General features: G+C 46.3%; 1 protein-coding gene across 15 annotated transcripts in view; it reads right to left on the reverse strand.

Annotated features, from left to right (window-relative positions):
- The window catches only part of adgrb3 (adhesion G protein-coupled receptor B3), a 920,539-nt gene that overhangs the window by 470,329 nt on the left and 422,314 nt on the right, over window positions 1-27,896 (reverse strand). For all 15 annotated transcript variants that reach the window (XM_038800688.1, XM_038800695.1, XM_038800692.1 and 12 more), the window contains one exon: window positions 18,242-18,406. In XM_038800688.1, the coding sequence (XP_038656616.1) occupies window positions 18,242-18,406 (165 nt within the window). The remainder of the gene's footprint in view (window positions 1-18,241; window positions 18,407-27,896) is intronic.

Genomic DNA, 27,896 nt, shown 5'->3' on the forward strand with positions numbered 1-27,896 from the left:
CACTGAGGGAGAATTCAGCATGACCAATTCACCTAATAAACAAGTCTTTTGGGACTCGTGGGAGGAAACCGGAGCACCCGGAGGAACGCCACGCGGACACTGGGAGAATGTGCAGACTCCGCCCAGACAGTGACCCAAGCGAGGATCGAACCCGGGACCCTGGCGCTGTGAAGCAACAGTTCTAACCACTGTGCTACTTTGCGACTTGTCCCTCTCACTCTAGCTTCAGCTAAGTGGAAAGGTTGGGGAAGATGGGGCTGTTCTCCTCGAAGAAGAGGTCGAGGAGATTTTATAGAGGTACCCAAAATTTAAGGGCAGCACGGTAGCATTGTGGATAGCACAATGGCTTCACAGCTCCAGGGTCCCAGGTTCGATTCCGGCTTCGGTCACTATCTGTGCGGAGTCTGCACATTCTCCCTCCCCGTGTGTGCGTGGGTTTCCTCCGGGTGCTCCGGTTTCCTCCCACAGTCCAAAGATGTGCAGGTTAGTTGGATTGGCCATGATAAATTGCCCTTAGTGTCCAAACATTGCCCTTAGTGTTGGGTGGGGTTACTGGGTTATTGGGATAGGGGGAGGTGTTGACCTTGGGTAGTGTGCTCTTTCCAAGAACCGGTGCAGACTCGATGGACCGAATGGCCTCCTTCTGCACTGTAAATTCTATGATACTATGATACCATTGAGGGGACAGAGCAGAGAGGGAACGACTCTTCCCATCAGAAGGTTCGGGAGCCAGAGGACAGCAATTCATTTTAAATAAATTTAGAGTAACCAATTATTTTTGTTTCCAATTAAGGGGCACTTTTAGTGTGGCCAGTCCACCTACCTGGCACATCTTAGGGTTGTGGGGGTGAGACCCACGCAGACACGGGGAGAATGTGCAAATTCTCAAATTGGAAATATATCACCGGTCCTTCACTGTCACTGGGCACAATCCTGGAACTCCCTTTCTAGTGAGTAAAGTGAAGTTACCATAGTCCCAGATGACCATAGGCTGTATTCCCCTTTGAGGGGGAGAGCTGACTGGTGGTGAGTTAACCTGAGGATCACCACACCTGAGGCTTGGGCTACGTTGAGAAAGCAGGGCTTTCATGAATAACCTCAGCCTGTATTCCCTTTCTAACTGCACTACGGGTATACCTACAGCATGAGCACTGCAGCGGTTCAAGAAGGCGGTCCACCACCACCTTCTCAAGGGGCAATTAGTGATGGACAATAAATAAAGTAATCTTTATTGTCACAAGTAGACTTACATTAACACTGCAATGTTCCTGTGAAAAGCCCCTAGTCACCACATTCCGGCGCCGGGTACACAGAGGGAGAATTCAGAATGTCCAAATTACCTAACAGCATGTCTTTCGGGACTTGTGGGAGGAAACCGGAGCACCCGGAGGAAAACCACGCAGACACGGGGAGAACGTGCTGGCCTAGCTATCATGCCCACATCCCATGAATGAATTTTTAAAAATGTGCAGCAAAATATATTCCACGTTCTGTGTACAATTTGGAAGTTCAGCAACAAGTAGATGATTAATGTTGTGCTCTCTGAGTTTGCACTATAATATAATTGACCTAAACAAGCTTGTTAAAGTTATAATTATACCTTCTTTATTTCTTCAGGCAACACATGCCTCCTTTCCTCTACCACCCAGTAAGGTTTTGGCAGTCACTAGCTAATCAGAAATGTAGATGGTGCAGCATTCCAGAAGATTTGAGAATGCAGTGATAATGTATTTGAGAAAAAAACTTTGAAAAGGGATGGTAACAGTGACTATGCTGGTGTATAGTTTCCATGGTGATTGACGCACCTCTGAATGTTCACGCTCCTCTGGGCCCCCCTCCTCCTGAATCCCTACAGTGCAGAAGGAGGCCATTCAGCCCATCGAGTCTGTACCGGCTCTTAGGAAAGAGCACCCTATTTAAGCCCACACCTCCACCCTATCCTCCTAACACACCACCTAAATGTTTGGAGACCAAGGGGCAATTTAACATAGTTAATCCAGCTAACAAGCACATCTTTGGACTGTGGGATAAAACCGGAGCACCTGGAGAAAACCCACGCAGACACGGGGAGAAAGTCCAAGCTGCACACAGACAGCCATTCGAGGCCTAAATTGAACTTGGGCCCTTGGAGCTGTGAAGCAACACTGTGCCACCATGCCACCCCGATGATGTGGATAGAATATTTCTGGTTAATGAGTCTAGAACCAAGGAATAAGGGGCAGGTCATTTAAGACTGCAATGCAGGTGAATTTCTTCACTCTGACCTGTTGGAATAGGGGAGCAAGTTCGATGGGCCGAATGGCCTACTCCTGCTCCCTTGTTCCTCTTCTTCCAAGGGTGATGGCCTCTCCCCAACATCCTCTGCAGCCAGTTGTTTGAAATGCCAAGTTGTGGTGGGTGCAGCACGTCACCATGATCTGGGACACCCTTGCCGCTCCGTACCTGGTATGCCCAGAGCGGTGGAAGCACCTTAATGAACCTTTCATATGCATCTGGCATGGAGTTACACACTGATGTCAGTGAACAGGTTTCTTTTTTGCAGGGGTGTGGGTGGGTGTGGGGTGAAATTGTACCCCTTGACATCCAGGAGATATCTATGGAGGATAAAGGCAGCTCCTTGGAAATTTTGTGCAGGCCTGCAGGATCCCCATGCACTGGTCACATACCAGCTGCCAATTGGGAATATCGGAACATACCGATTAACAGCAGGAATGGGTCATTTAAATCTTCGGGCCTGCTCCACCATTCAACATGATCATGGTTGTTCTGGCTGTGGGCTCAACTCCGCTTTGCCGTCAGCTCCTCAGAACCCTTAACTCGCTTAGAACATAGAACAGTACAGCACAGAACAGGCCCTTCGGCCCTCAATGTTGTGCCGAGCCATGATCACCCTACTCAACCCACGTATCCACCCTATACCCGTAACCCAACAACCCCCCCCTTAACCTTACTTTTATTAGGACACTACGGGCAATTTAGCATGGCCAATCCACCTAACCCGCACATCTTTGGACTGTGGGAGGAAACCGGAGCACCCGGAGGAAACCCACGCACACAGGGGGAGGACGTGCAGACTCCACACAGACAGTGACCCAGCCGGGAATCGAACCTGGGACCCTGGAGCTGTGAAGCATTTATGCTAACCACCATGCTACCCTGCTGCCCCATTATTTATTTATTTATCATTCATCTGTCTAACTTAGCCTTGAGTATATCCAATGATAGCTTCCGCTGCTAAAGACTAACCACCCTTGAGGAAAAAAAAGTAGACCTTTTATTTTTAAATGGTGTCCTATGGTTTCATTCTCTCCCACAAGTTATTTTTATTCATTCAGGGGTTTCATTGGTTAGGCCAGCATTTATTGCCCTTCACCAATTGGCCTAGAGAAGGTGGTGGTGGTGAGCTGTTTTCTTGAACCGCTGCAGGCTATGTTGTGTATGTACACCAACTGTGCTGTTAGGGAGGGAGTTACAGGACTTTGATCCAGCTACAGTCAAAGAATGGTGAAATATTTCCAAGACAGGGTGGTGCATGGTTTGGAGGGGTACCTCCAGGTGGCGCTGTTCCCATGCATCTGTTGCCCTTGTCCTTTCCAAGGCTAGCTATTGTGGGTTTGGAAGATGCTGTTGAAGGAGCCTGGTGAGTTCCTGTCGTGCATCTTGTGGGTGGTACATTCAGCTGCCACTGTGCGTCGGTGTTGGAGGGAGTGAATATTTAAGGTGGTGGATGGGGTGCTCTGTCCTGGAAGGTGTTGAACTTCTTGAGTGTGTTGGAGCTGCACTCATCCAGGCAAGTGAAGACTATTCCATCACACTTCTGACTTGAACCTTGTAGATAGGTGTAGGTGATAGAAATCAGTAGGCAAGTTAGTCGCAAGATTCCTAGCCTCTGACCTGCTCTTGGAGCTTATGGCTAGTTCAGTTCAGTTTCTGGTTAATAGTAACCCCCAGGATGTTGATAATGGGGGGTTCAGCCATTGAATATCACGGGCAATGTTAGATTCTCTCTTATTGCCAATGATCATTGCGGCAGAAAGCTACTTGCCACCTTCAACCAAAGTCTGGATTTTGTCCAGGTCTTGCTGCATATGGACGTGACCTGCCTCTGTATTTACAGATGGGGGGTGAGAGGAGAAATTAGTGCTGTTTAAACTAACTTCTCCCCTGTCCATAACAGAAACAAGTCATCTGTTAGCAGGCTGTGCATTGTGGAGTGTGGAATCCAACACATGATAGAAGGGCAGCCTTGAAATGAACCAGGTATCAAAACAGAGCACAAAGCTATGCTCAGCTTGGCTGCTATGTTCAGCAGGTGACCTCGTGCATGTAATTGCCTCAAGCCATCCTCCATCAGCTTGTACAGTTCTGTGACCACCTTACCCGACAGCCGTAGCCTTCGGAGGTGGCACTTAACACTTGGGATGTTCAAAATGCCAGAATCAGAGTGTAAAATGACTCTTTAGCGGCTTCTTAATTGCCTGCGCCTTTCAACCCCTGGGACTCGTGAGCTCCCCAGCAACCCATCCCTGGGAAATCCAGAGGGAGTAGGCCAGACATTGGTTTACCAGCCTGTCCATCACCAATTCCACCTCCAACTGCCTGATAAAATTCCACCAGAGGCTCATTCAAAAGATGTCCGGATGGATTTTCCATTCCTGCGTCGAAGTGCTGGCCCCAACGGAGGATTTGTGGTGTTTCACGACAGGAAAATCAGCGTGAAACCCTCGCCGATTCTGGTACCGGTGAGGGGCTAGCACCGGCGCTGAGTGGAATGCGCAGAAAATGGTTGGAGAATCGCCGGGTCCCAGGCCACACATGCGTCAGGCGGACACGTTGCATCTGAGCATGTCTACAAACCCCACACACACACACACACACACGCTGGAAAAGATGACCACGGCCATGCTGGACTGCATACCTGCTCAGCCTGACCACACAGCCAGCTCCTGCCCACCGTCCTCCCCCTGAGCCCTGGCAGAAGCCTTCCGGCCAGCGGCACAGATCTCGGCTGAGTGTGGCGACGCTCTCGACCACTGGGACCACACTTGGCCAGGGCTGTTGGGAACTCAGCCCATCGGAGGCGGAGCATCGCGGGTGGGCCTGATAATTATATACAGACGGGGTTGCTATTGCGTGTGTCCCGATTTCGGCGTCAGGAGCCATTCTCCACCCGATTCTCAATTTCGGTTTTGGGCTATGGAGAATCCCACCCGTATTCTCCGGCAAAGCATCACTTTAAAATATAAAAATGTGAATTGGCAGGAATTTAGAATTTAGAATTTAGAACAGTACAGCACAGAACAGGCCCTTCGGCCCTCGATGTTGTGCCGAGCAATGATCACCCTACTCAAACTCACGTATCAACCCTATACCCGTAACCCAACAACTCCCCCTTAACCTTACTTTTTTAGGACACTACGAGCAATTTAGCCTGGCCAATCCACCTAACCCGCACATCTTTGGACTGTGGGAGGAAACGGGAGCACCTGGAGGAAACCCACGCACACACGGGGAGGACATGCAGACTCCGCACAGACAGTGACCCAGCCGGGAACCGAACCTGGGACCCTGGAGCTGTGAAGCATTGATGCTAACCACTATGCTACCGTGCTGCCTCATTACCTTCCTCATTACCCCGGATTCAAAGTATGAGGACTACGACTGAGCACAGATTCCGCCCATCCAGTTAATGTGTCAGATATTCTTCCTAATTGGGAAAACACGATAGCTCTGCATTAAAAAACATATGGAATCCTTGGCTTTATGAGTAGAGAGATAGAGTTATCTTGGCCGGCTGCTGGGATGGAGGATCTCGCTGCCGGCGGGGGCATGACACACCAGAAAACAGGTCTCAAATCAAGTAAGATATAGTAAAGCTTTGTAAATCACTGGTTAGCTCTTAGTTGGAGCATTGTGTTCAATTCTGGGGAGCACACTTTAGGAAAAAAGTTAAGACCTTGGAGTAAATCCCCTAGAATTGTACTCAGCCTGTGCAGCTTCAGTTATATGTAGAGACTGGAATTGTTCTCCTTGGAGCAGAGAATGTTCAGGGAATATTTAATTGATGTCATAAGCTTGTATTGGAATTCGGTAGGTCAAATAGGAAGGAACCATTCCCACTGAGGGCTAGTGACCAAAGGATGCAAATTTAAAATAATTGGCAAAGCAAAAAGCAAGGTGGGAGATGGAGGCAAGTTTTTCTTTTACACAACGAGTTAGGATGGAGAACGTGTTTTCAAAATGAATGGTCGAAGTTCCAAAGGGAATTGGATATATACTGGGAAAAGAAAAAGGTTACACTGCTATGAGGGTAGTACAGGAGAGTGCATGGTGGCACAGTGGTTAGCACTGCCTGCCTCACAGCTCCAGGGTCCCTGGTACGATTCCGACCTCAGGTGACTGTCTGTGAGGAGTTTGCACGTTCTCTCCATGTGTGTGTGTGTGTTTCCTCTGGGTGTTTCCTCCATGGCCATGGGGGTGGGGGGGGGGGGGGGGGGTTAGGAGGGGGGGGGTAGGAGGGAGTTCAGTGTTCTCGCTGATCAGGGTACCCTTTAAAGAACGTGCCCCGATCAATGTGTAGCCGAGCTTGCTGGTTCGATGAGGCCCTGCCCTGCCACAGTGACTACACTAAACACGCCCACCATTTTCTTGCTGACAAAGTGTCAGAAGATGTGGACAGAGGACATATCTGTGTTTCTGGGGAGAACCTGACACTTTGCCGTTTTTTTTCGGAAAATTCCGGCCAACTCTTTAACCAGCTTTTTGGTCATCTGTCGCAATATCTCTTCATGTGTCGTTGTGCCAAAAGAGTGAAGCACTTTGGGACACGGTGCTATGTTAGAGGCACTATATAAATGCAAGTTGTTGTCCTTTGTTCAGCTCTACTCATCTTGAGGAAAGTCAATTTGTTTCAAATGTTGGCTTCTGAATTGATGGCCCTGACAGTGTGCGAGATATCATAGAATCATACTGTGCAGAAGGAGGCCATTCGGCCTATCTAATCTGCACCGGCTCTTGGAAAGAGCACCCTACCCAAGCCCGCATCTCCACCCTACCCCACCCAACACTAAGGGCAATTTTGGACACTCAGGGCAATTTAGCATGGCCAATTCACCTAACCTGCACATCTTTGGACTGTGGGAGGAAACCGGAGCACCCGGAAGAAACCCACACAGACACGGGGAGAACCTGCAGACTCCGCACAGACAGTGACCCAAACCGGGAATTGAACCTGGGACCCTGGAGCTGTGAAGCAATTGTGCTAACCACTCAGAGGGAGTTGGTGACCATGGACTCCCACTGGATAGACCCATGATGATGCCTGACAAAGTACTGCAGTGATTTGGCCTTTGCTTTCAACACATGGCTGGCAAGGGGACTCTTCCACTCTTACTGTCTGGGCCTAGGATTCACTGGGCGTGCTTGGGAGACCTTGCCAGGGCGGCGTTCAGGACTGATCCACACGGACATAGTCCACACAAAAATGGCATTGGAGACCCCTGGGTGGTCAGGCATTGGGCAGACTGGCATCTTGGCACGTGCCATCTGGGCACCTGGTGGTGCCACCCTGGCACTGCCAGTTTGGCATGTTCACTGCCAGGGTATCAGGCCTGCAGTGTCAAGGTACCCAGGTGCCAGGTTGTCCATGTCAGGGGTTGGGCCTGGGTTTGCCCATAAGAGGTGGGGTGAAGGGGGGTCTCGAGGACCCCGGAAGAGATATGTTTGATGGTGGGCGGGGTGGGGTGGGGGTATCTGGAGGCTATGCGGGGTCGCTGAGGAGGTCGAAAGATCAGGCCTGTCTTTAAAAAAATTGTTGTCGCTGAGCTTGCTAGTGTTAGAAATGACTAAAGTGTTGATTCGATGGTGAGTTCCTCCCGAAGCCAAACAAAATGGCAATGTGCCGTTGAATAGGGGCTGTTTAGCACAGGGCTAAATCGCTGGCTTTGAAAGCAGACCAAGGCAGGCCAGCAGCACGGTTCGATTCCCGTAACAGCCTTCCCGAACAGGCGCCGGAATGTGGCGACTAGGGGCTTTTCACAGTAACTTAATTGAAGCCTACTCGTGACAATAAGCGATTTTCATTTAATTTCATTTTCGAATAGTGGGGTCTTTCGCCTTGCTGTAGGTGCCAAGAAACATCCCACTAAACATGCCCAAAACCAGACATATTTAGGTTGTATCAATGATGATACTGTGGGTGATGGATTTTGGTTTGTAGGAGGCACTTGCTGGGATTTCCGCTCCCCAATATTGGCCGTGGGTGGGATCGTCTGCTCCCGCCGAAGTCTATGGCGATTTGTATGGCTCACCAATCCTGCCGCTGTGGTCGCCTTCAGTGGGACCGGGGGATCCTGCCGCCGGGAAGGGCTGGGAAATTCCCCCTCCCGCTATAAAGGTAGAGGTTGTCCTCCTTAAAGCAGAGATAGTTTTGGGGGGGATTTGATAGAGATGTTCAAAATTACGTGAATTTCTGATGGACTGGACGCACAGAGAATGCTTTTACTGGTCAATTTCTGGAAAAGACAGATTATAAATTATGGCAAAAAGAATCCACGGGGTAGGTGAGGAGAAACTTTTTACGCAGCGAGCTGTCCTGATCCTGAAGGTACTGGTGGAAGCAGATCCAATAGGAACTTTCAAAAGGGAATTGGATAAATACTTGAAAAGGGAAGAAAAAATCTGCATGACTATGGTGGAAGAGCAGGGAACAGTGACTATGTGGAGTGCATTCTGTCAGAGAGACAACAAAGGCATGACTTGCTGAGTCGCCTCCTTCTGCGTTTAGAACAAAACACTTGGTGCAGAACCCACACCTACCACTTGATGCAGAACCCACACCTACCACTTGATGCAGAACCCACACCTACCACTTGATGCAGAACCCACGCCTACCACTTAATGCAGAACCCACGCCTACCACTTGATGCAGAACCCACGCCTACCACTTGATGCAGAACCCACACCTACCACTTGATGCAGAACCCACACCTACCACTTGATGCAGAACCCACACCTACCACTTGATGCAGAACCCACACCTACCACTTGATGATGCCAGTTTTCTTCATAAATAATATAACAACAACCATTTCCAAAATGTGCTAAGTGCAATTTGAGGTAGTTATTTGGCATTGACTTGGAAAGAAATCATTGCAAGCAGAATATTAAAAGGTATTTTTAAGCCTTGATCTTGGAAAGCATTGTGAAAGTGCCAATTTGCATAGCACTTTGCAATATATAATCTGTTCATACACTTTAGCTCATTCAAAGTTCTGCTTGCCAAGTCCCGTTCACCCGTCACCCTTGTGCTCACTGATTTACACTGGCTCTGAATCTGGCAATGCCTTCATTTAAAAATTCTCATCCTTGCTTTCAAATCCATCCATGGCCTGCTCTCTCCTTATTTAAGTAATCTCTGCTGGCCTTACAATCATCAGAGATCTCTAATTTTATCCCCTTGAGCACCCTTGATTGTAATGGTCCACCATTGGGGGGGGGGGGGGGGGGGGGGGCATGTTTTCATCTGCCTGTGTCCCGAGGTCTGGAATTCCCTCCAGAATCTCTCTCTCTCTCTGCCTCTCTCTCTTCCTTGAATATACTCCTTAAAACTTATCTCTTTGAGCAAATATTTGGTCATCTGCCTTAATGTCTCCTTTTGTGGCTTGGTACAAAATTTACTGAAATTTCACACTCTCGAAATTTTTCGCTTGGCAGGTCACTGTTCTCTGCTGCAATCTCCATGGCAATGCCTCTACCAATCAGACACATTTGCCAACCAATCAACATTCTCTTCTCCTGCGGTATAAATTGTTGTTCCCTTTACTGTTGGCTTAGCTTGCGAACGGTCCGGATGGGTGCAAGATGAAAAAGTTTGACAGCTTGTCTCTATTTTTCTGCAATACTCCAAGTTCGATTCCGCCGAATGACTTTTTGGTAATTCTTCCTTTGAAGCACCTTGGGACATTTTAGCACATCAAAGGAGTGAAATAAACACAGTTTGCCGTCATGGTAATGCGTAGATCAGCTTGATTAATGAACGCCAATCTGAGACCAGAACAGAAGCTGGGACTGTTGGAAAAGCAGCAGGGACCATACTACAGGCCAGGCTGCATCTCTCAAGGCTGTTAAAGGTAGAGCACGGCAGCAGCAGGCTGACCAACATTCTCGCTGGTGCTGTTAACCTGTCTTGAAACATCCCTGGCAGGTCTCAGGTTATGGGGCTGGTTTAACTCACTGGGCTAAATCGCTGGCTTTTAAAGCAGACCCAGTAGGCCAGCAGCACGGTTCAATTCCTGTACCATCCTCCCCGGACAGGCGCCGGAATGTGGCGACTAAGGGCTTTTCTCAGTAACTTCATTTGAAAACTCGAATGAAAGCGATTTTCCATTCATTTCATTTTTTATGTTAGTGTGCCCTACTTTGTAAATTACAGAGCAGACCAGGAAATCTCCTGGAATATTCCAATACGAGTCTAACTAAGTTGAAGGTAAACAGCGAAAGGAACAACAAAAGCAAAACTTTTTGGATTATTAATTAATTAAATCTTTGAGGCTGTAAAAATTCAGCATTGCGTCAATCTGGCGCGAGTGAATTGTTCAACTTTACACACTCCACCTGGGATTTCCCAAGTGTTGGAGTCTACCTTACACCCAAGGAGTCATAGAATAGGAGATAGCAGCATAGGAAGTCCAGAACAGATTCTCAACCAAGGGGCTGATGTGTTGTAGTTACACAGGAATCCCCGCAATTGTCCACCCTAACTGGAGTGCAAAGTCTAAGGGAGCTCATATGCTAAACTTTTGCAGATAATAGTTCCAGTGGACGCAATCATCCATAATTCCCCATCACTGTGAAAATCCGGTCTGATGATTTGAAATAGCAGCAAAGCAAACTGAAATTTCACTCAATAAAAATAAGTTTCGCCAGAGAAAGGCACTTTGAAAGAAAGTTGCTAGCTGTTGCTAAATGCTGAACTGGTTTGAATTTAAGCTGACACTCCAGTGCCTTATGGAGGGAGTGCTGCACTGCTGGAGGTGTCATCTGTCAGATGAGACATTCAACCAATTACCCCTTCTGCCCTCTCAGCTGGGCATAAAAGATCCGTGCATTGCAGAAGAGGTGGGGAGTTCTCGCTAGTGCCCGGAGCCAGTATTTATCCCTCAACTAACACCTAAATCAGATTAATATGAAAGGAAAACACGGCAGTTGCTGGAGATCTGAAATTGCAATAGAAAGTGCTGCATAAATTCAGCAGGACAGGCAGGATCTGTGGAGAGCGAACGGGGTTAATGTTTCCAGTCCGGATAACTGGAGAGAGGGAGGGATGTGATTGGTTTTATCCTGTCGAAAACAGAGGGAAAAGGGGCAGGTAGAGATACAGGGAGAGTGACGGAGTATAAACAACAAAGATGTCATAGAATACAGGCAAAGACACTGGTGTCTTTAATACTATCATTACCACTCCTATTGTCTTGCATTCCATTACAATTTTCTCATTTTATCTCCTCCGCACTCTAACCTATCCCTGATCTTCACTTTTGACCCACCTCCCATCCCCCTTTTTTCAACAGCGTAAAACCCATCACATTGCTACCGCTCCAGTTCAAAAGAAGAGTCACATTGGACTAAAAACGCTAACTCCGTTCCTTTCTCCATAGATACTGCCAGAGCTGTTGAGTTTTTCCAGCACTTTGTTTTCATTATCCTGTTTTGGGGAGCTTGCCATGAGCAAACTGGCTGCTGCTTATTCCTGACATTAAAACAATGGCCGTGCTTCAAAAGTATTTTGTTGACTGGAAAACCTCTTGAAATTGTACGAGGTGCTCCGGAATAATACGTTTTTTAATGAGCTTTCACACATCCCAAAAGCAAAGAAAACAACTTGAATTACAGCACATGAGGAGGTCATTCAGCTCATTGCCTTGTGCTGCTTTTACTCAAAACCTTTCCACCTGTACGCATGCCCCTGCCCTGTTCCCCATGCCTTTTTAATCATTTTCTCCTGCAAGGACTCATAAAAATATTTTTTAGAAGCAATTGTGGGTTCCATTTTTCCCTATGTTTTTGGCACGGTATTCCATGAATTGACATCCAAGTCAGAAACTTTGAAAAAAAGTGTCAACTTGGTTGAGCTTTTGCTCTTGTTTTTGCATTGAGACTTATACATTGTAATACTCATTATAGGGTGGCTCCTTGCTCATGAGGGAAGTTATATCAACTTCGCTCCCTAATCTTCATTTAGAACTGCAGAGCACTTCTGAAAGAAAAGATGTAACAAAATGGCATTATTCCTATGAGGAATAACCCCATTTAATTTTAGTCCGGATTTTGCAACATTGTACATTTTTTTTCAGAACTCTCGAATCCCTACAGTGCAGAAGGAGGCCATTCGGCCCATCGAAACCGGCCATAACCCGACCTAACCGGCATTTCTTTGAATACAAAGGAGCTGTGGTAGTCACCACTGTTGTATTATATACTCCATACGAGGGTATTATGGTAAGGCCCCTGTACTACAGGTACGGGGGTAGATCCCTGCCTGCTGGCTCCACCCAGTAGGCGGAGTATAAATGGGTGGGCTCTCTGAGCTGCAGCCATTTCAGCAGCAGCTGCAGGAGGCCCACATTTCTGCGTAATAAAGCCTTGATTACTCTCTACTCTCGTCTCATCGTAATTGATAGTGCATAAGGCCAATCCACCTGCACATCTTAGGACTGTGGGAGGAAACCAGAGCACCCGGAGGAAACCCATGCAGATGCAGGGAGAAAGTGCAAACTCCACACAGACAATCACCCAAGGTTGGATTTGAACCCGGGTGGTTGGCACTGTGAGGCAGCAGTGCTAATCACGGTGCCACCGTACTTCTTTCATGGGATGTGGGTGTCCCTGGCAAGGCCAGTATTTCTTGCCCATCCCTAATTGCCCTTTAAACTGAGTGGTTGCTTGGCTATTTCAGAGGGTAGTTAAGAGTCAACCATATTGCTGTGGGTCTGAGGTCAGACCAAGAAAGGACGGCAGATTTCCTTCCCTACAGGACATTAGCGAACCAGATGGGTTTTTACAATAATTGATGATAGTTTCACGATCACCATTATTGAGATTAACTTTATTTTCCAGATTTATTAATGGAAGTTAAATTCCACCATCTACCATTGTGGGATTTGAACCCTTGTCCCCAGAAGAATAGTGATATTACCACGCTGTCACTGTTCCCCCCTTGTGCCCAATCAGGCATTTCAAAATTAGCTTTAAAAAGCCTGGAAATAAAAAGCTGGCTTCAGTGAAAGTGACTGCATAGCTGTTCGATTGTCATTAAAAAAACAATTCATTCTCTGATGTCCCTTCAAGCCTCTTGACCTGATCTGACCGTTGTATGACTCTGGACCCAAACCAACAAATCTGACCCTTCTCTGTCTGGAAACAGCCCATTGGTCATACCCAACCCCTGGTGATATCATGGTTGTGTTGTAATTCACCGACTGACCACTAGGAGTCTCATTAGTATAAAAGTGAATGTTAAAGTCAGATGACCTCAGACTGACTGAAGAGCCGGAAGAGAGGTTTCTTATGCATGATCATACTCTTATTCGTTTGTTGTTTTAGAACATAGAACAGTACAGCACAGAACAGGCCCTTCGGCCCTCGATGTTGTGCCGAGCAATGATCACCCTACTCAACCCCACGTATCCACCCTGCACCCATAACCCAACAACCCCCCCACCCCCTTAACCTTACTTTTAAGGACACTACGGGCAATTTAGCATGGCCAATCCACCTAACCCGCACATCTTTGGACTGTGGGAGGAAACCGGAGCACCCGAAGGAAACCCACGCACACACGGGGAGGACGTGCAGACTCCGCACAGACAGTGACCCAGCCGGGAACCGAACCTGGGACCCTGGATCTGTGAGGCATTTATGCTAACTACCATGCTACCGTGCTGTCTATAGTTGACCCATAGTTAATGTTAATGAATTGTTTATAGCTTTAGCTACAAGTATTCTTGTAATATAAATCAGGCCATCCAACAAGAATATTACACCCTGCTACTGCTTTTTAAAGAAGGAGGCCTATGCCACAGGAGGAATGTTTAAGGAAATAACTGGTGAATGGGGAAAAGTTGTTCCATTCAATGCTGACTTCATTGTCCTGTTAGGCCTGTTTACTCTACACTTGTAAGCTGCGGTTGGTTGGGAGCGTGCTTGCCTCTTATTTTTAAGGTATTGGGTTCAAGTCCTGCTCCTGGACTCGACCACAACAACTATGGCTGATGGTGCAGTACAGAGGGAATGTTGCACTGCTGGAGGTGCTGTCCTTTAGATGAGATCTCCATTAAATTGAGGCTTCCTCAGGTGGATATACAAGATCCAATGGTACTACTTAGAAGAACAGGGGAGTTATTCCTGGTGTCTTGGCCAACATACATCCCTCATCAATATTACAGTAACAGATTAAACTAATCATTATCAAGTTGTTTGTTATTACAACAATGGCCACACTTCAAAAAAATGAATTGATTGGCTATAAAGCATTTTGAGACATCTGGTGGTTAGGAAAGACGCTATACAAACACAAATATTTCTTTATAGCAACGTAATTCCATTGTGACGTTCAGTCAATTGCCAGTTTTTGTCTCTCGTTTCTATTCTTGTTGAGAGGTCGGAGGTAAAAGTTTTTAACATAGAAACATAGAAGATAGCATTAGGCCATTCATTCCTTCGAACCTGCTCCACCTTTCATTATGATCATGGCTGATCATCCAACGTAGTAACCTGTTCCCACTTTCCCCCATACCCTTCGATCCCTTTTGGCCTCAACTAATTTATTTCGTAGAAAACCCCACAGACTCACCACTTTATTGGTGAATAAATTTTTCCTCAGTTCAGTCCTAAATGGTCCAGCCCATATCCTCAGACTGTGATCCCTGGTTCAGGACACCCCCATTATCGGGAACATCTTGCTTCTACCCTGTTTAGAATTTTAAAGGTTTTTATGAGATCCCACCTCATTCTTCTGAGCTCCAGTGAATATAATCCTAACAGACTCTCCTCAAACCTCAGTCCCGTCATCCCAGGAATCATTCTGGCAAACCTTTGCTGCATTCCATCCATAGCAAGAACATCCTTCGTCAAATAAGGAGACCAAAACTGCACATAACATTCCAGATGTGATCTCACCAAGGCCCTGTATAATTGCAGCAAGACATCCCTGCCCCTGTACTCAAAACCTTTCGCGATAAAGGTCAACATACCATTTTCCTTAGACCCATAGAACCATAGAAAGGTTACAGCACAGTAGGAAGCAATTTGGCCCATCTAGTCCATGCCAGCCTGAGGACACCCATATGCCCTTCCTAATCCCACTTTCCTGCACTTGGTCCATAGTCTTGTAGTTTACAGCACTTAAGGTGCAGATCCAAGTACTTTTAGGGTCGCTGCTCCCACCACCAACTCGGGCAGCGAATTCCAGACTCCCTCTACGCTCTGCGTAAAAACGTTCTTCCTCATGTCCCCTCTACATCTTCTGCCACTTATCTTGAATCTATGTCCCCTGGTTCTAGAATTCTCCACCAAGGGAAACAACTTTATTCTGTCCACTCTATCTCTTCCTCTCACAATTTTGTACACCTCAATTAAGTCTCTCTTCAGCCTTCTTTGTTCCAAGGAAAATAATCCCAATCTATCCAATCTCTCCTCATAGCTATGCTTTTCTAGCCCTGGCAAACCTCTTCTGCACTCTCGCCAGAACAATTACAACCTTCCTGTAAGTTGGTGACTAGAATTACACACAATACTCCAGTCGTGGCCTCACCTGTGTTTTATACAATTCCAACATTATATCCTTACTTTTCTATATCTATCCTTTACCAATGAAGGAGAGCATTTCATATGCCTTCTTTACAACCTTGTCTACTTGAACTGTTGCCTTTAGGGACCTGTGTATTTGTATGCCATGATCTCTCACTTCATCGACCCATCTTAGTACATTCCCATTTATTGTGTGGTCCCTATAATTGTTTGACCTCTCTAAATGCATGACCTCACATTTCTCGGTGTTAAATTCCATCTGCCACTTTATTGCCCTCTCCACTATCCCATCTATTTATTTTGGAGATTATAGCTATCCCCAACACTGTCCACCACTCAGCCAATATTTGTGTTGCCTGCAAATTTCCAAATCATGCCCCCCACGTTCACATCCAAATCATTAATATATAACACCAAGCCCTGTGGAACACCACTTTAAACAACTTTCCATTTGCAAGAGCAACCATCAATCATTACCCTGTGTTTCCTGTTACTAAGCCAACTTTTTATCCAGTTTGCCACATTGCCCTGTATCCCATGGGCTTTCACTTTTTTGGACAATCTGCCACGTGGAACTTTGTCAAACGCCTTGCTAAATTCCATGTACACAGCATCCACTGCACCACCTTCATCAACCCTTCTTGTCTCTTCCTCAAAGAATTCAATCATATTTGTGAGGCAAGGCCTACCTTTAAAATATCCATGCTGACCATCCCTGACTAGCCCATGCCTTTCTATGTGACAGTTAGTCCTATCACTCAAGATTGACTCTACTAATTTTCCCAACACCGATGTAAGACTAACTGGCCTATATTTGTTCGGCATTTCCTTCGATCCATTTTTAAACTATGGAACCACATTTGTATTTCTCTCATCCTCTGTTACCTCACCAATATACTACCAATGAGTATTGGAAAATCATCCTCAGAGTATCTGCTATGTCCTCCCTGACCTCCTTCAGTAGCCTCAGAAACAATCCACCTGGCCCTGGCAATATTTCAACTTTCAAGGATTCCAACCCTTTGCGTACTTCCTCTCTCTTTACGATTATCCCACCCAATATCTTCCAGCGTTCTTCCTGGACTACTATATCTGCATCATCCATTTCCTTTGTAAATACGGAGACAAAATATTCATTTAAAACCCTTCCCACAGCCTCTGTATCTATATACAATTTACACAATTTATACACAAGTTTCCTTCTTCATTTCTGATGGGTCTCAATTCTCATTAACTGATTTTTACTATTAATATATTGATAAAACATTGTTGGATTTTCTTTAACTTTACTTGCTAATCTTTTTTCATAGCTTCACTTTGGTTTCCTTACTTCCTCTTTTACTTCATCCCCGCTCTTCCTATACTTGTCTAAGCTATCTTCAGTGCTTTTTTGTGCCTACGGGCTCTTCACAGTAACTTCACTGAAGTCTACTTGTGACAATTAGCGATTATTATATTATTATTATTGTATATTTTCTTTTCCTGTTTGATCTTCCCCTGTATTCCTCTAGACAGCCAGGGGGGGTCTAGATTTGGCAGTACCATTCTTCTCTTTGGAGGGGACTTCTTTACTGCCTGCTAAGCATGCTTACTTCCAGCGACTGGTGTACAAGGACACCCAGGTCTTATTGAACATTTCCCTCTCTCAATCTATAGCAATTCAGATAATAATCTACCTACTTGTTTTTGCTATCAGAGTGGATACCCTCACATTTATCCACATTATACTGCTTCTGCTATGCACTTGCCTACTCACTCAACTTGTCCAAATCACACTGAAGCACCTCTGCATCCTTTATTCCTCTACTAACTTAACAAAGCAATGAATTCTCACTCTTGGACTAGGACGCGATCAAGTGTCCTCCAATTGTTTACATTTCCAAAAGAACCTATGGCAAACACTTGTAACAAGCAAAGGAGTACAACCTTCAAATTAGAATTTAGTTATTCAGGCCAGGAAACCCGAAACACCTAATCATACATGCAACTGTGGAAATCTAGAAAGCTTTTCCCCCCCCCAAAACTGTAGAGGCCAAGGGGTCAAGAAAAAATGTTAAAACTGAGGTTAATAGATTTTTAGGCATTAAAGGTTACGGAACCAAGGTGGCGATTTATGCGTTATATGGGGCTATATGGGGCTGTTTAGCACAGGGCTAAATCGCTGGCTTTGAAAGCAGACCAAGGCAGGCCAGCAGCACAGTTCAATTCCCATAACAGCCTCCTTGAACAGGCGCCGGAATGTGGCCACTAGGGGCTTTTCACAGTAACTTCATTTGAAGCCTACTTGTGACAATAAGCGATTTTCATTTGATTTCATTTTCATGTAGGTCAACCATGATCTAATTGAATGGCTCAAACAGGTTCAAAGAGCTGAATGCACTGTTCCTGTGATCTAACGCCACGCAGGTATTGTATAACCATGTGTTGCACTAACCTGGGCACAAGGCAATGTTGCAGATTTTTGTTTGGGACTCTGGTCCATCACATACTCGGCCACCATATTGAGGAGAAACGCACGATCGCGACCTGGTCCTTTGTCCTCTGCCACAGGTGAATGAACACAAGCTCCAGGGTGACCAGTCCTCCCATACGCCATGCACTACAACAGAATAAAAACAGTTTGTAAAAGTAGATGTGAGACCTAACAATAATAACAGAAACAAAGAAAAAAGGTGAGTTTCTAAGGCTGATTCAGGCATGATGCAGAGTGAGAGGTGGAGGTGTGTGGTATAGATAAGTGGTGGGGGTAGGTACAGCTTTGAAAGTGCTGGTACCCTATGCCACACACCGTTGGGTATAACTCTGTGTCCACCTTTTCCTATGTGTCTGTGTTTATGACTCCCAGAAGGTGCATCCATCAAGATGGGGAAAGGTTAGGCGATGCACCTGCAAGGATAGGGAAGAAAATCAATGGTACATGCCCACCGAGCTCTGTCACACACACACACTTTGGTGTGTCCAGTTCCTTCATGGGATTCCCAGAGGTCAGGGAAGAGGTCTGCATCCTGCTCCCAATTAGGGAATGGTAGTTTTCCTGATGTGAAAACAAAAACCACACACAGAAATAGCCATTGCTTTAATATGGCCTGAAAATCTCAGCAATCTGCTGCCAATGTGAAAAACACTCAATAGCAATAAATACACAGCAGTGCACAGTTATTCATTTTGAAAATTGGTAACATTTTACAGAATTTTCTGACATGATTATATCCTATAAGGACAGAAATTCTCATTTAAAAGAAAAAGAGATGCTCTAAATGGGAATACAGCACATTCAAGGTCAAATGGGGATGAATAAGACCGAGGCCCACAGTGCCACAGCAATTTGACTTCCCTTGTGGGGGAGCTTTTCAATACTGTGCAACCATCAAAACACCAAACAGTTCTCAGCATGCAGTGATAAACTGAAAGGACAGAGAGTCATGGAGGCAGCTCCACATCCACAACCCAGTGCTTGGCCAGGGAGATGTATTGATGGAGGTAGAGCAGTAAGACATCAACTTAGTATTCCGGTTGGGGTTGGGGTTGCGCAGTGGCAGAGTTAAATTAATTGCAATTAATAATCACCCATGCAATGGCAGTGTAGTTTTAATGTCATCCGTTTGCTAAACCAGAGAACAAAAATAGTGCTCTCTGAACACAGGTTCAAATCCCACCGCAGCTGATTAAAATATCTGGAATTGAAAAGCTTGTGACAATAATGATTCATTGTCTTAAATATACAATGTGGTTCAGAAGTGTCCTTTAGGGATAGAAATCAGCCACCCTTCCCCACTCTACCCCATATGTGACTCTAGGCACACCCAATGTGGCTCAATTTACTGCTCTCATTGGCAATTAGGAATGGGCAACAAATGTTTGCCTTTTCGGCAAAGTCCACATCCCATCATTAAATGAACAAAAGTCTAATATTTAATGTCTGTGATGTATTCCTCACCCATTTTGTGAAAATTAATACCTCAGATGTTCCGAATAATTTTTAGAAGTTCATTTTTGGGAAGTGAGTGTCGTTCGTAGACTAATTTTCCATGAAAAGGTGGTGATGAGTTGCCTCTTGAACCAGTGCAGGCAATGTGTCGATGATGGCGTAATGGTATTGTCAATGGGCTAGTAACCCAGGGCAATACCTGGGGACCCATGTTCAAATCACTGCAGCAGATGGTGAAATTTGAATTCAATAAAAATCTGGAATTAAAATTCTATTGACCATGAAACCATGGTCGATTGTCATAAGGACCCATCTGGTTCACGAATGTTCTTCATAGAAGGAAATCTGCTGTCCTTACCCGGTCTGACTTACATGTAACTCCAGATCCACAGCAATATGGTAGACTCTCAAATGCCCTCTGAAATGGAGGGCAGTGAGGGATGGACAATAAATGCTAGCCAAGTCAGTGATTGCCACATCCCATGAATGAATTAAAAAAAGACAGACCCACAGTATTGTTTAGGAAGGAGTTCCAGGGCTTTGACCCAACGACAGTGAGGATCGATGATATATTTCCAAGTCAGGATATGGTTCGGAGTTGAACATTCATGTTGTGGTGTACCCATGCATCTGCTGCACTTATCCTTCTAGAGGTGGTAGTGGCCGTGGGTTTGGAAGGTGCTGCTTAAGGAACATTGGTGAACTCCTGCAGTGCATTGTGTAGATGGTACACATGGCTGCTACTGTGTGCTGGTGATGGGGGGAGTGAATGTTTGTAGAAGGGATGCCTATCAGGTGGGCTGCTTTGTTCTGAATGGTTTGGAGCTTCTTGAGTATTTTCGGAACTGCACTCATCCAGGCAAGTGGGAAATATTCCATCACACTCCTGACATGTGCCATGTAGATTGGGGACTTTGGGGAATCAGGAGGTGAGTTACCTTATAACCTGCTCTTGTAGCCACAGTATTTATATGGCTAGTCCAGTTCAGTATCTGACCAATGGTAACTCCCAAGATGTTGATATTAGGTGATTCAGTGATAGTAACGCCATTGCACGTCAAGCGGCGGTGGTTTGATTCTCTCTTATTGGAGAGATTCCAATGCCTGGAACTTGTATTGCATGAATTTCCTTGCTACTTGTCAGCCCAAGCCTGAATATTGTCCAGGTATTACTGCATCTGGGCATGGACTACTTCTGAGTTGTGAATGATGCTGAACATCGTGCAATTATCAGTGAACATCCCCACTTCTGATCATTTGATGGATGGAAATCAGCTGAAGGTGGTTGGGCCTAGGACACTACCCTGAGGAACTCCTGCATTGATATCCTGGAGCTGAGATGATTGACCTCCAACAACCACAACCATCTTCCTTCCTATGACTCCAACCAGGGAAGATTTTCCCCCCCTGATTCCCATTGACACCAATTTTGCTTGGGCTCTTTGATTGCCAACTCAGTCAAATGCTGCCTTGATGTTGAGGACGGTCACTCTCACCTCATCTCTGGAATTCAGCTGCTTTGCCCATGTTTGAACAAAGACTGTAATGAGGCAGGAGCTGAGTGACCATGGTGGAACGCAAACTGAGCATCAGTGAGGAGGTTATTCGAAGCAAGTGCCACTTGATAGCACTGTTGATGACTCCTTCCATCATTTTATTGATGACCGAGAGTAGACAAATGGGCCGTGAATTGGCTGAGTTGGATTCGTGCTGCTTTTTGTATATAGGACATAGCTGGTCAATTTTCCACATTGCCGGGTAGATATCAGTGCTGTAACTGTAATGGAAGAGGATTGGCTTCTGAAATCCCAAGAGATCTCGCAAATATGGATTCAGGTTATCAGGCACTGGGGGATAAAAAGATGCAAGTGAAAGCCTCATCAAGAAAATGGGTTTAGAAATGACATTTTCAAATGTGAAGTGCAAAGTGAAGGAAGTGATTGGATGGAATTCCAAGGCACAGAGGCAAGAGGGCTCAAAGCTCTGTTGGAAGGAAGGTGCGAATTAAGGAATGTAATTTTGAGCAGGTTTAGGGCTGGAGCTCAGGGCAAGGCAGTGGAGGGATTTATAGAAAAGCAGAAGAATTTTGATTGGATTACAATTATTATTTCATGGGATGTGGGCATCGCTAGCAAGGCGAACATTTATTCCCCCATCCCTGTTTGTCCTAGAACTGAGTAGTTTACTCGGCCATTTCAGAGGGCAGTTAAGAGTCAACCACATTGCTGTGGGTCTGGAGTCACATGTAGGCCAGACCAGGGAAGGAGGCACATTGCCTTCCCCAAAGGACATTAGTGAACCAGATGGGTTTTTACAACAATGAACAACAGTCATCATCATTCGGGGCAGCAGGGTAGCATGGTGGTTAGCATAAATGCTTCACAGCTCCAGGGTCCCAGGTTCGATTCCTGGCTGGGTCACTGTCTGTGTGGAGTCTGCACGTCCTCCCCCTGTGTGCGTGGGTTTCCTCCGGGTGCTCCGGTTTCCTCCCACAGTCCAAAGATGTGCAGGTTAGGTGGATTGGCCATGCTAAATTGCCCGTAGTGTCCTAATAAAAGTAAGGTTAAGGGGGGGGTTGTTGGGTTATGGGTATAGGGTGGATACGTGGGTTTGAGTAGGGTGATCATGGCTTGGCACAACATTGAGGGCCGAAGGGCCTGTTCTGTGCTGTACTGTTCTATGTTCTATGTTCATTGTTATTATTGTTTACATTCTAGATTTATTCAAATTTAAATTCCATCAGCTGCTCCGATGGGATTTCAACCCATGTCCCTTGAGCAGTAGTCTGGTTCTCTGGATTACTAGTCCCATGCACTAACATTTCCCGAAGGCCCTTCATGAGCAGGGAGACAGTAGCCAGGATTCTCCGCTGTGAGTCACTGGCGAGGTCGGAGAATTTGGCGCTCAGCCAAATCGCCCATTCACTGGAGCGAAACCGGAGGATCCTGCTGCCGTGAACGCATGGAGAATCGCGCTCATTATAGGTCATCTGCACGGAGGAAAAGTTGTGAGGCGGGGATTGGTGAGCAGGAATTTGAATGTGGGTCAAAATACATGTGGCAGAGTTTAAAGACAGGTCTTTTTGGGAGATATTTCAGGGCAGGGGAAGCCAGCAAGTAAAGGTTAGGCTGGTGCTATCTGGACATGATGAAAGTATGTTTTACAATTGTAATGGCAAATGGCCATGAAGGTACTGACAGAGATGTAGAGTGAAGCTACAGGCAGGTCACCCTTGTGATGGATGGAATGTAGGGTTCATACATCAGATCAGGGCCAAACCTGACACCAACCTTACCAATGCACAGGGGGTTTGGAATAAATGGAAAGGGAGTGGAGATTCCTGGAATAGCTTCAATCACCCTGGTGGGAAGTTGGGTTTTATCTAAGACTTGATTTCAGCAGGTAGCCTCAGGAGAGAGGGAGGCAGTGAAGAGGCTGAGAGGTGGTGGAGAGGTTCAGCTGGTCTCAAGTGAAAGCAGATGTCCAAAGCTACAAGAAAGTTGAGGGTAGAGCCCTGGGCCTCACCTCCTCTTCCCTCCCATCTGGAGTCACCCAAAACATGGCTAGTCGAATCCCAGGATTTGTACTCTGGGATTGCTTGCAATCCCAGTCTTGCCCATTGCAGCTTCTGGTGATGCAATCAACCTGGCCGGAATCTCTCTGAGGTGGCACTTCCTCCTGAGTGATGCTGGGGGCGGGGCGGTCACATCTGATGGGCAGCACGGTAGCATTGTGGATAGCACAATCGCTTCACAGCTCCAGGGTCCCAGGTTCGATTCCGGCTTGGTTCACTGTCTGTGCGGAGTCTGCACATCCTCCCCGTGTGTGCGTGGATTTCCTCCGGGTGCTCCGGTTTCCTCCCGCAGTCCAAAGATGTGCAGGTTAGGTGGATTGGACATGATAAATTGCCCTTAGTGTCCAAAATTGCCCTTAGTGTTGGGTGGGGTTACTGGGTTATGGGGATAGGGTGGAGGTGTTAACCTTGGGTAGGGTGCTCTTTCCAAGAGCCGGTGCAGACTCGATGGGCCGAACGGCCTCCTTCTGCACTGTAAATTCTATGAAATCTCCAGTCAGCTAATGCCTGTCAGTGCGTTGGTTGGCTGTGGGGAAGGCTGTGTCGGCAGGGATGTCTTCTCCATCCAGTCCTCGGATGGCAGGAAGGCAACCCAGTCATGCTAAAATTCTTGGCACGTGCTCATAAGGTAATTCCTGGGCTATTAGGGAAGAAGTTACAAACTCGTAATGCCAACACAGAACTTTGTCCATCGAGGGAATATCTGAAGAATCAAGCAAGCAGTCGGGGAGCACTCAGAAACGTTTCACCCATTAAAATGGAATTGAAATTAAGCTAACTGCCGGGATTCTCTGGTGCCCCCAGCCCCCAGCCATGTGTTTCTTGGCGACATGCCGTTTGCTGGTGGCGGATTCTCTACTCCCGCCGCTGGTAAATGAGATTGCCTATTGAATCCACCCTATTCCGCCAGGAAATCCACAGACGGGGGTGCGCTGCCGGCGGGAAAAGAGAATCCCAATGGCTGGAGCATTCGGTCCAAAATTTCAATTTATTGCGCAGAACAACATTCCACTCTCACATTATCGAAGTAAGGAATTTTTCCTGATGTAAAAACAGGTCATAATCTAGAAATAGGTGGACTTTTGCAAATTCGACTTCGACCTGGAGAATATTAAGAAATAAAAACATGAAAGGTTTATTTCTATTCTGGGTGTGTATTTGCATGCAAGGGGGAGTTGGCAATCCTATGGTGCAAAAGTAATCGCACAAAGCACTCTCAACAGGGAGGGATCAAGATGCAGATGTGCCTAAAAATCCCACGTGTCTCGCTGTTCCATCAGGAAATAAGAATCTGCAATGGGATTTAAGTTATTGATGTGTTCTCGAAAGTTTGTGTGGAAGAATCTCATGAGGAAGGAACCAAAATAATCCACATGGGAATCCTGGGCAATAACTATACAACCTGATTGGAGCTGACTCCATCTTATTGCTCAGTTCCTCAATCAGGCTGACCAGCCAGACCGCACCAAAACCCCGTTCCTCTTGTTTTTAGTTCTTTCATGGGATCTGGGTGTTGCTGATAAGGCCAGCAATTTTGTCACCTATCTCTAATTGCTCTTGCTAGGCCATTTCAACCACATGTCACCATGACCAGGAAAAGACAGCAGACTTCCTTCGCTAAAGGGGAATAAATGATTGTTGTCATGGTTATGATTATTAATGCAACCATTGTTCAGTTCCTGGTTTTATGAATATTATGCAAATTCCACCAGCTGTCAATGTGGGGTTTGAACCCATATTTCCAGATCTTTACCATTACCAGCCCAGTGATATTATCACTACATCACCATCTCCCATCTTGCAGTTAGAGAGTCTAAAATAGGTAAAATAGCAACATGATAAGTGTGTCATTAATTCCCCAAGGATGAAAATTAGGTTTGTTGGAAAGTGCAGTTTAGGGATTGGCTAAAGTGCCTCTGTCAATATAGGAGAGCCTCACAAAGTGTCTAAAATGTGACTTGGTGTTAACGAATTAGTGTCCTCGGCAAGTTGTATATATGCAGATGTCGTTATTGCTTCAGGAGTGGGGGGGGGGGGGGGGGGCGGCTGGGTAGCGCCGTGGTTAGCACTGCTGCCTCACGGTGCTGAAGACCCAGGTTCGATCCCCGTCCCCGGTCTCTGTTCGTGTGGAGTTTGCACATTGCACATTCTCTCTGTGTCTGTGCGGGTCTCATCCCCACACCCCAAAGATGTGCAGGATAGGTGAATTGGCTATGCTAAATTGCCCCATAATTGAAAAAAAATATTGCTTAAGTGGAAAATATAGTGTAACTATCAAGGAGAATACGGAACCAGATTCATTGTAGAAGTGTAAGATGTATGTATATAATGGGCAGCGTAGTAACACAGGGATTAGCACTGTTGCTTCACAGCTCCAGGGTCCCAGGTTCGATTCCGGCTTGGGTCACTGTCTGTGCCGAGTCTGCACGTTCTCCCCGTGTCTGCGTGGGTTTTCTCCGGGTGCTCCGGTTTCCTCCCACAGTCCAAAGATGTGCAGGTTAGGTGGATTGGCCAAGCTAAATTGCCCTTAATGTCCAAAAAAGGTTGGGTGGGGTTACTGGGTTACGGGATAGATTGGAGGTGTGCTTAAGTAGGGTGCTCTTTCTGAGGGCCGGTGCAGACATAATGGGCCGAATGGCCTCCTTCTGCACTGCAGATTCTATGAGTGACATAGCCAGTTTCACTGTACAGAGTGTAGCAGCCCTGTAACTGTTGGATTTCCTCTCCTCTTGACTTGAACTCCACATCTGTACCTCAATTGACTGATTGGTAATAACGTGTCAGCCAGAACAGTGGGCAATTCAGCAGTGAAGGCATCACACCTGAATTTGATCCCCCTTCTCCACAAATACTCATGCACGTCTTTTCCAGCAGGGGTCAGTGGAGCCCAGTTAGCACCAGCTGATTGCCCCTTTATCATCCCCACCCACATAGTGGCCAAGACTTCAGTGTCTCTATTTCTCTTCCTGGCTGAGGACAATCAAGCTGCAGCCCGAGTACCAACCCTGGATCTTTCTTTCCCCTGTTGCTCAGCTGAGCATTGCCTTCAACAACAGAGTCACTGGGGAAGTTGGTGTTATACTCAATTATTACTGGGTGACTCTTGGACAAAATAATAAGACCCAACTGCAGACAGCAGCAGAAGACATCTGGAAGGAGGAGCCTGATTGGCTTATCCTTTGAGCTTAGAGCCAATTTTCAACTTTATTTTTCAAGAATGATTGAAACAGTAACTGAACAGCGGTAAATAAATTCCTGTTTCTTATAGTAAGGAACTGAGGCGAGACAGTTCAATTTGAAGAATTTAATTGGACAGGAACATTTTTCACTCCAACCTGATTGCCTGGAAACATGCATAAAGGTCCCATGTTGATTAAATAAACTGTGTTCTTAAGCTAGTCTCGTCTAAAAGGTCAGAGAGTTAGTCATTAACAGTGGCCAGGGAACTGTGGAAACGCAACTACAATAATTGGAAAATCCATTTATCCCATGGGATTGCGTACATTGGAAGCAACATGACTCTTGTTGTAATAGACTCTTAGCTTTTTACTGAAGTGGGCTGAGCGGCCCACTTACTTGTCTTGAACATGCGTAATATCACCATATGAACTGCAGTGGGAATCCATAGAATTCCTACAGCGCAGACAGAGGTAATTCGGCCCATCAAGCCTGCACCGACCCTCTGGAAGAGCACCCTAACCAGGTCCACTCCCCCGCCCTATCCCTGTAATCCAACCTAACCTGCACAGCTTTGGAAACTAAGGGACAATTTTAACATGGCCAATCCACCTAACCGCACCTCCTTGGACTGTGTGAGGAAACCCACACGCACACCGGGAGAACGTGCAAACTCCGCACACTCAATCACCCAAGGCCAGAATTCAACCCCGGTCATTGGCACCCGTGAGACTGCAGTGCTAACCACTGTGCCACCGAGCCGCCCAGAGAAGATGTCCACTTCCTCATCAGGGCTAAGGGCGAGGGACAATATGAACAGTGGCCCTTCAACTGATGCCCATGCCCCAAGAATAGACCCATAGTAAAAAATGCACTCGGCTGGGCAAGGCTCCCAAGGTGCTAGCATGCATGTGAGGATGTCAGGATGGAATTTGTTATCCTGTGCAGCTGTCCCAATCTGCCAAGAACAGTGGGTGCCCATATCACATAGCTGTTCAGGCCCCTGGCATTCGGATGTCCAAAATTTGATGTTAGACCACCCAACCCTGAACAATAGCTTAAATGGCAAGTAAATTACAATGTCCTACTGTGAGGTGATTGGTTTCCAATACATGAGGGACCCAATTCTGCAATTGGCAAAAAGGCAAATTGTATTTAATTCCACCAGCTCTCTTTTCTATCCTAGTACTGAGAAACTGAATCGTTTGCTGTGACAATTCACTGGGTCCCTCGCCACTAAACATAAATTCTTCCATCCCTTGATTTTCCTTTTTGCTTTCCTTCTCCCCAACACTGAGAGTTGCGTTGAAGCTGCTCTCCAGTAATGATGGTCTTGACCTTGTATGAAACCTGTCGTTTTTATGATGCACAAGTGATCACTAGCCAACAACATTACAGCAACTGTACACC

The sequence above is a fragment of the Scyliorhinus canicula genome, chromosome 6 (assembly GCF_902713615.1).
Source record: "Scyliorhinus canicula chromosome 6, sScyCan1.1, whole genome shotgun sequence".
Taxonomy (NCBI): domain Eukaryota; kingdom Metazoa; phylum Chordata; class Chondrichthyes; order Carcharhiniformes; family Scyliorhinidae; genus Scyliorhinus; species Scyliorhinus canicula.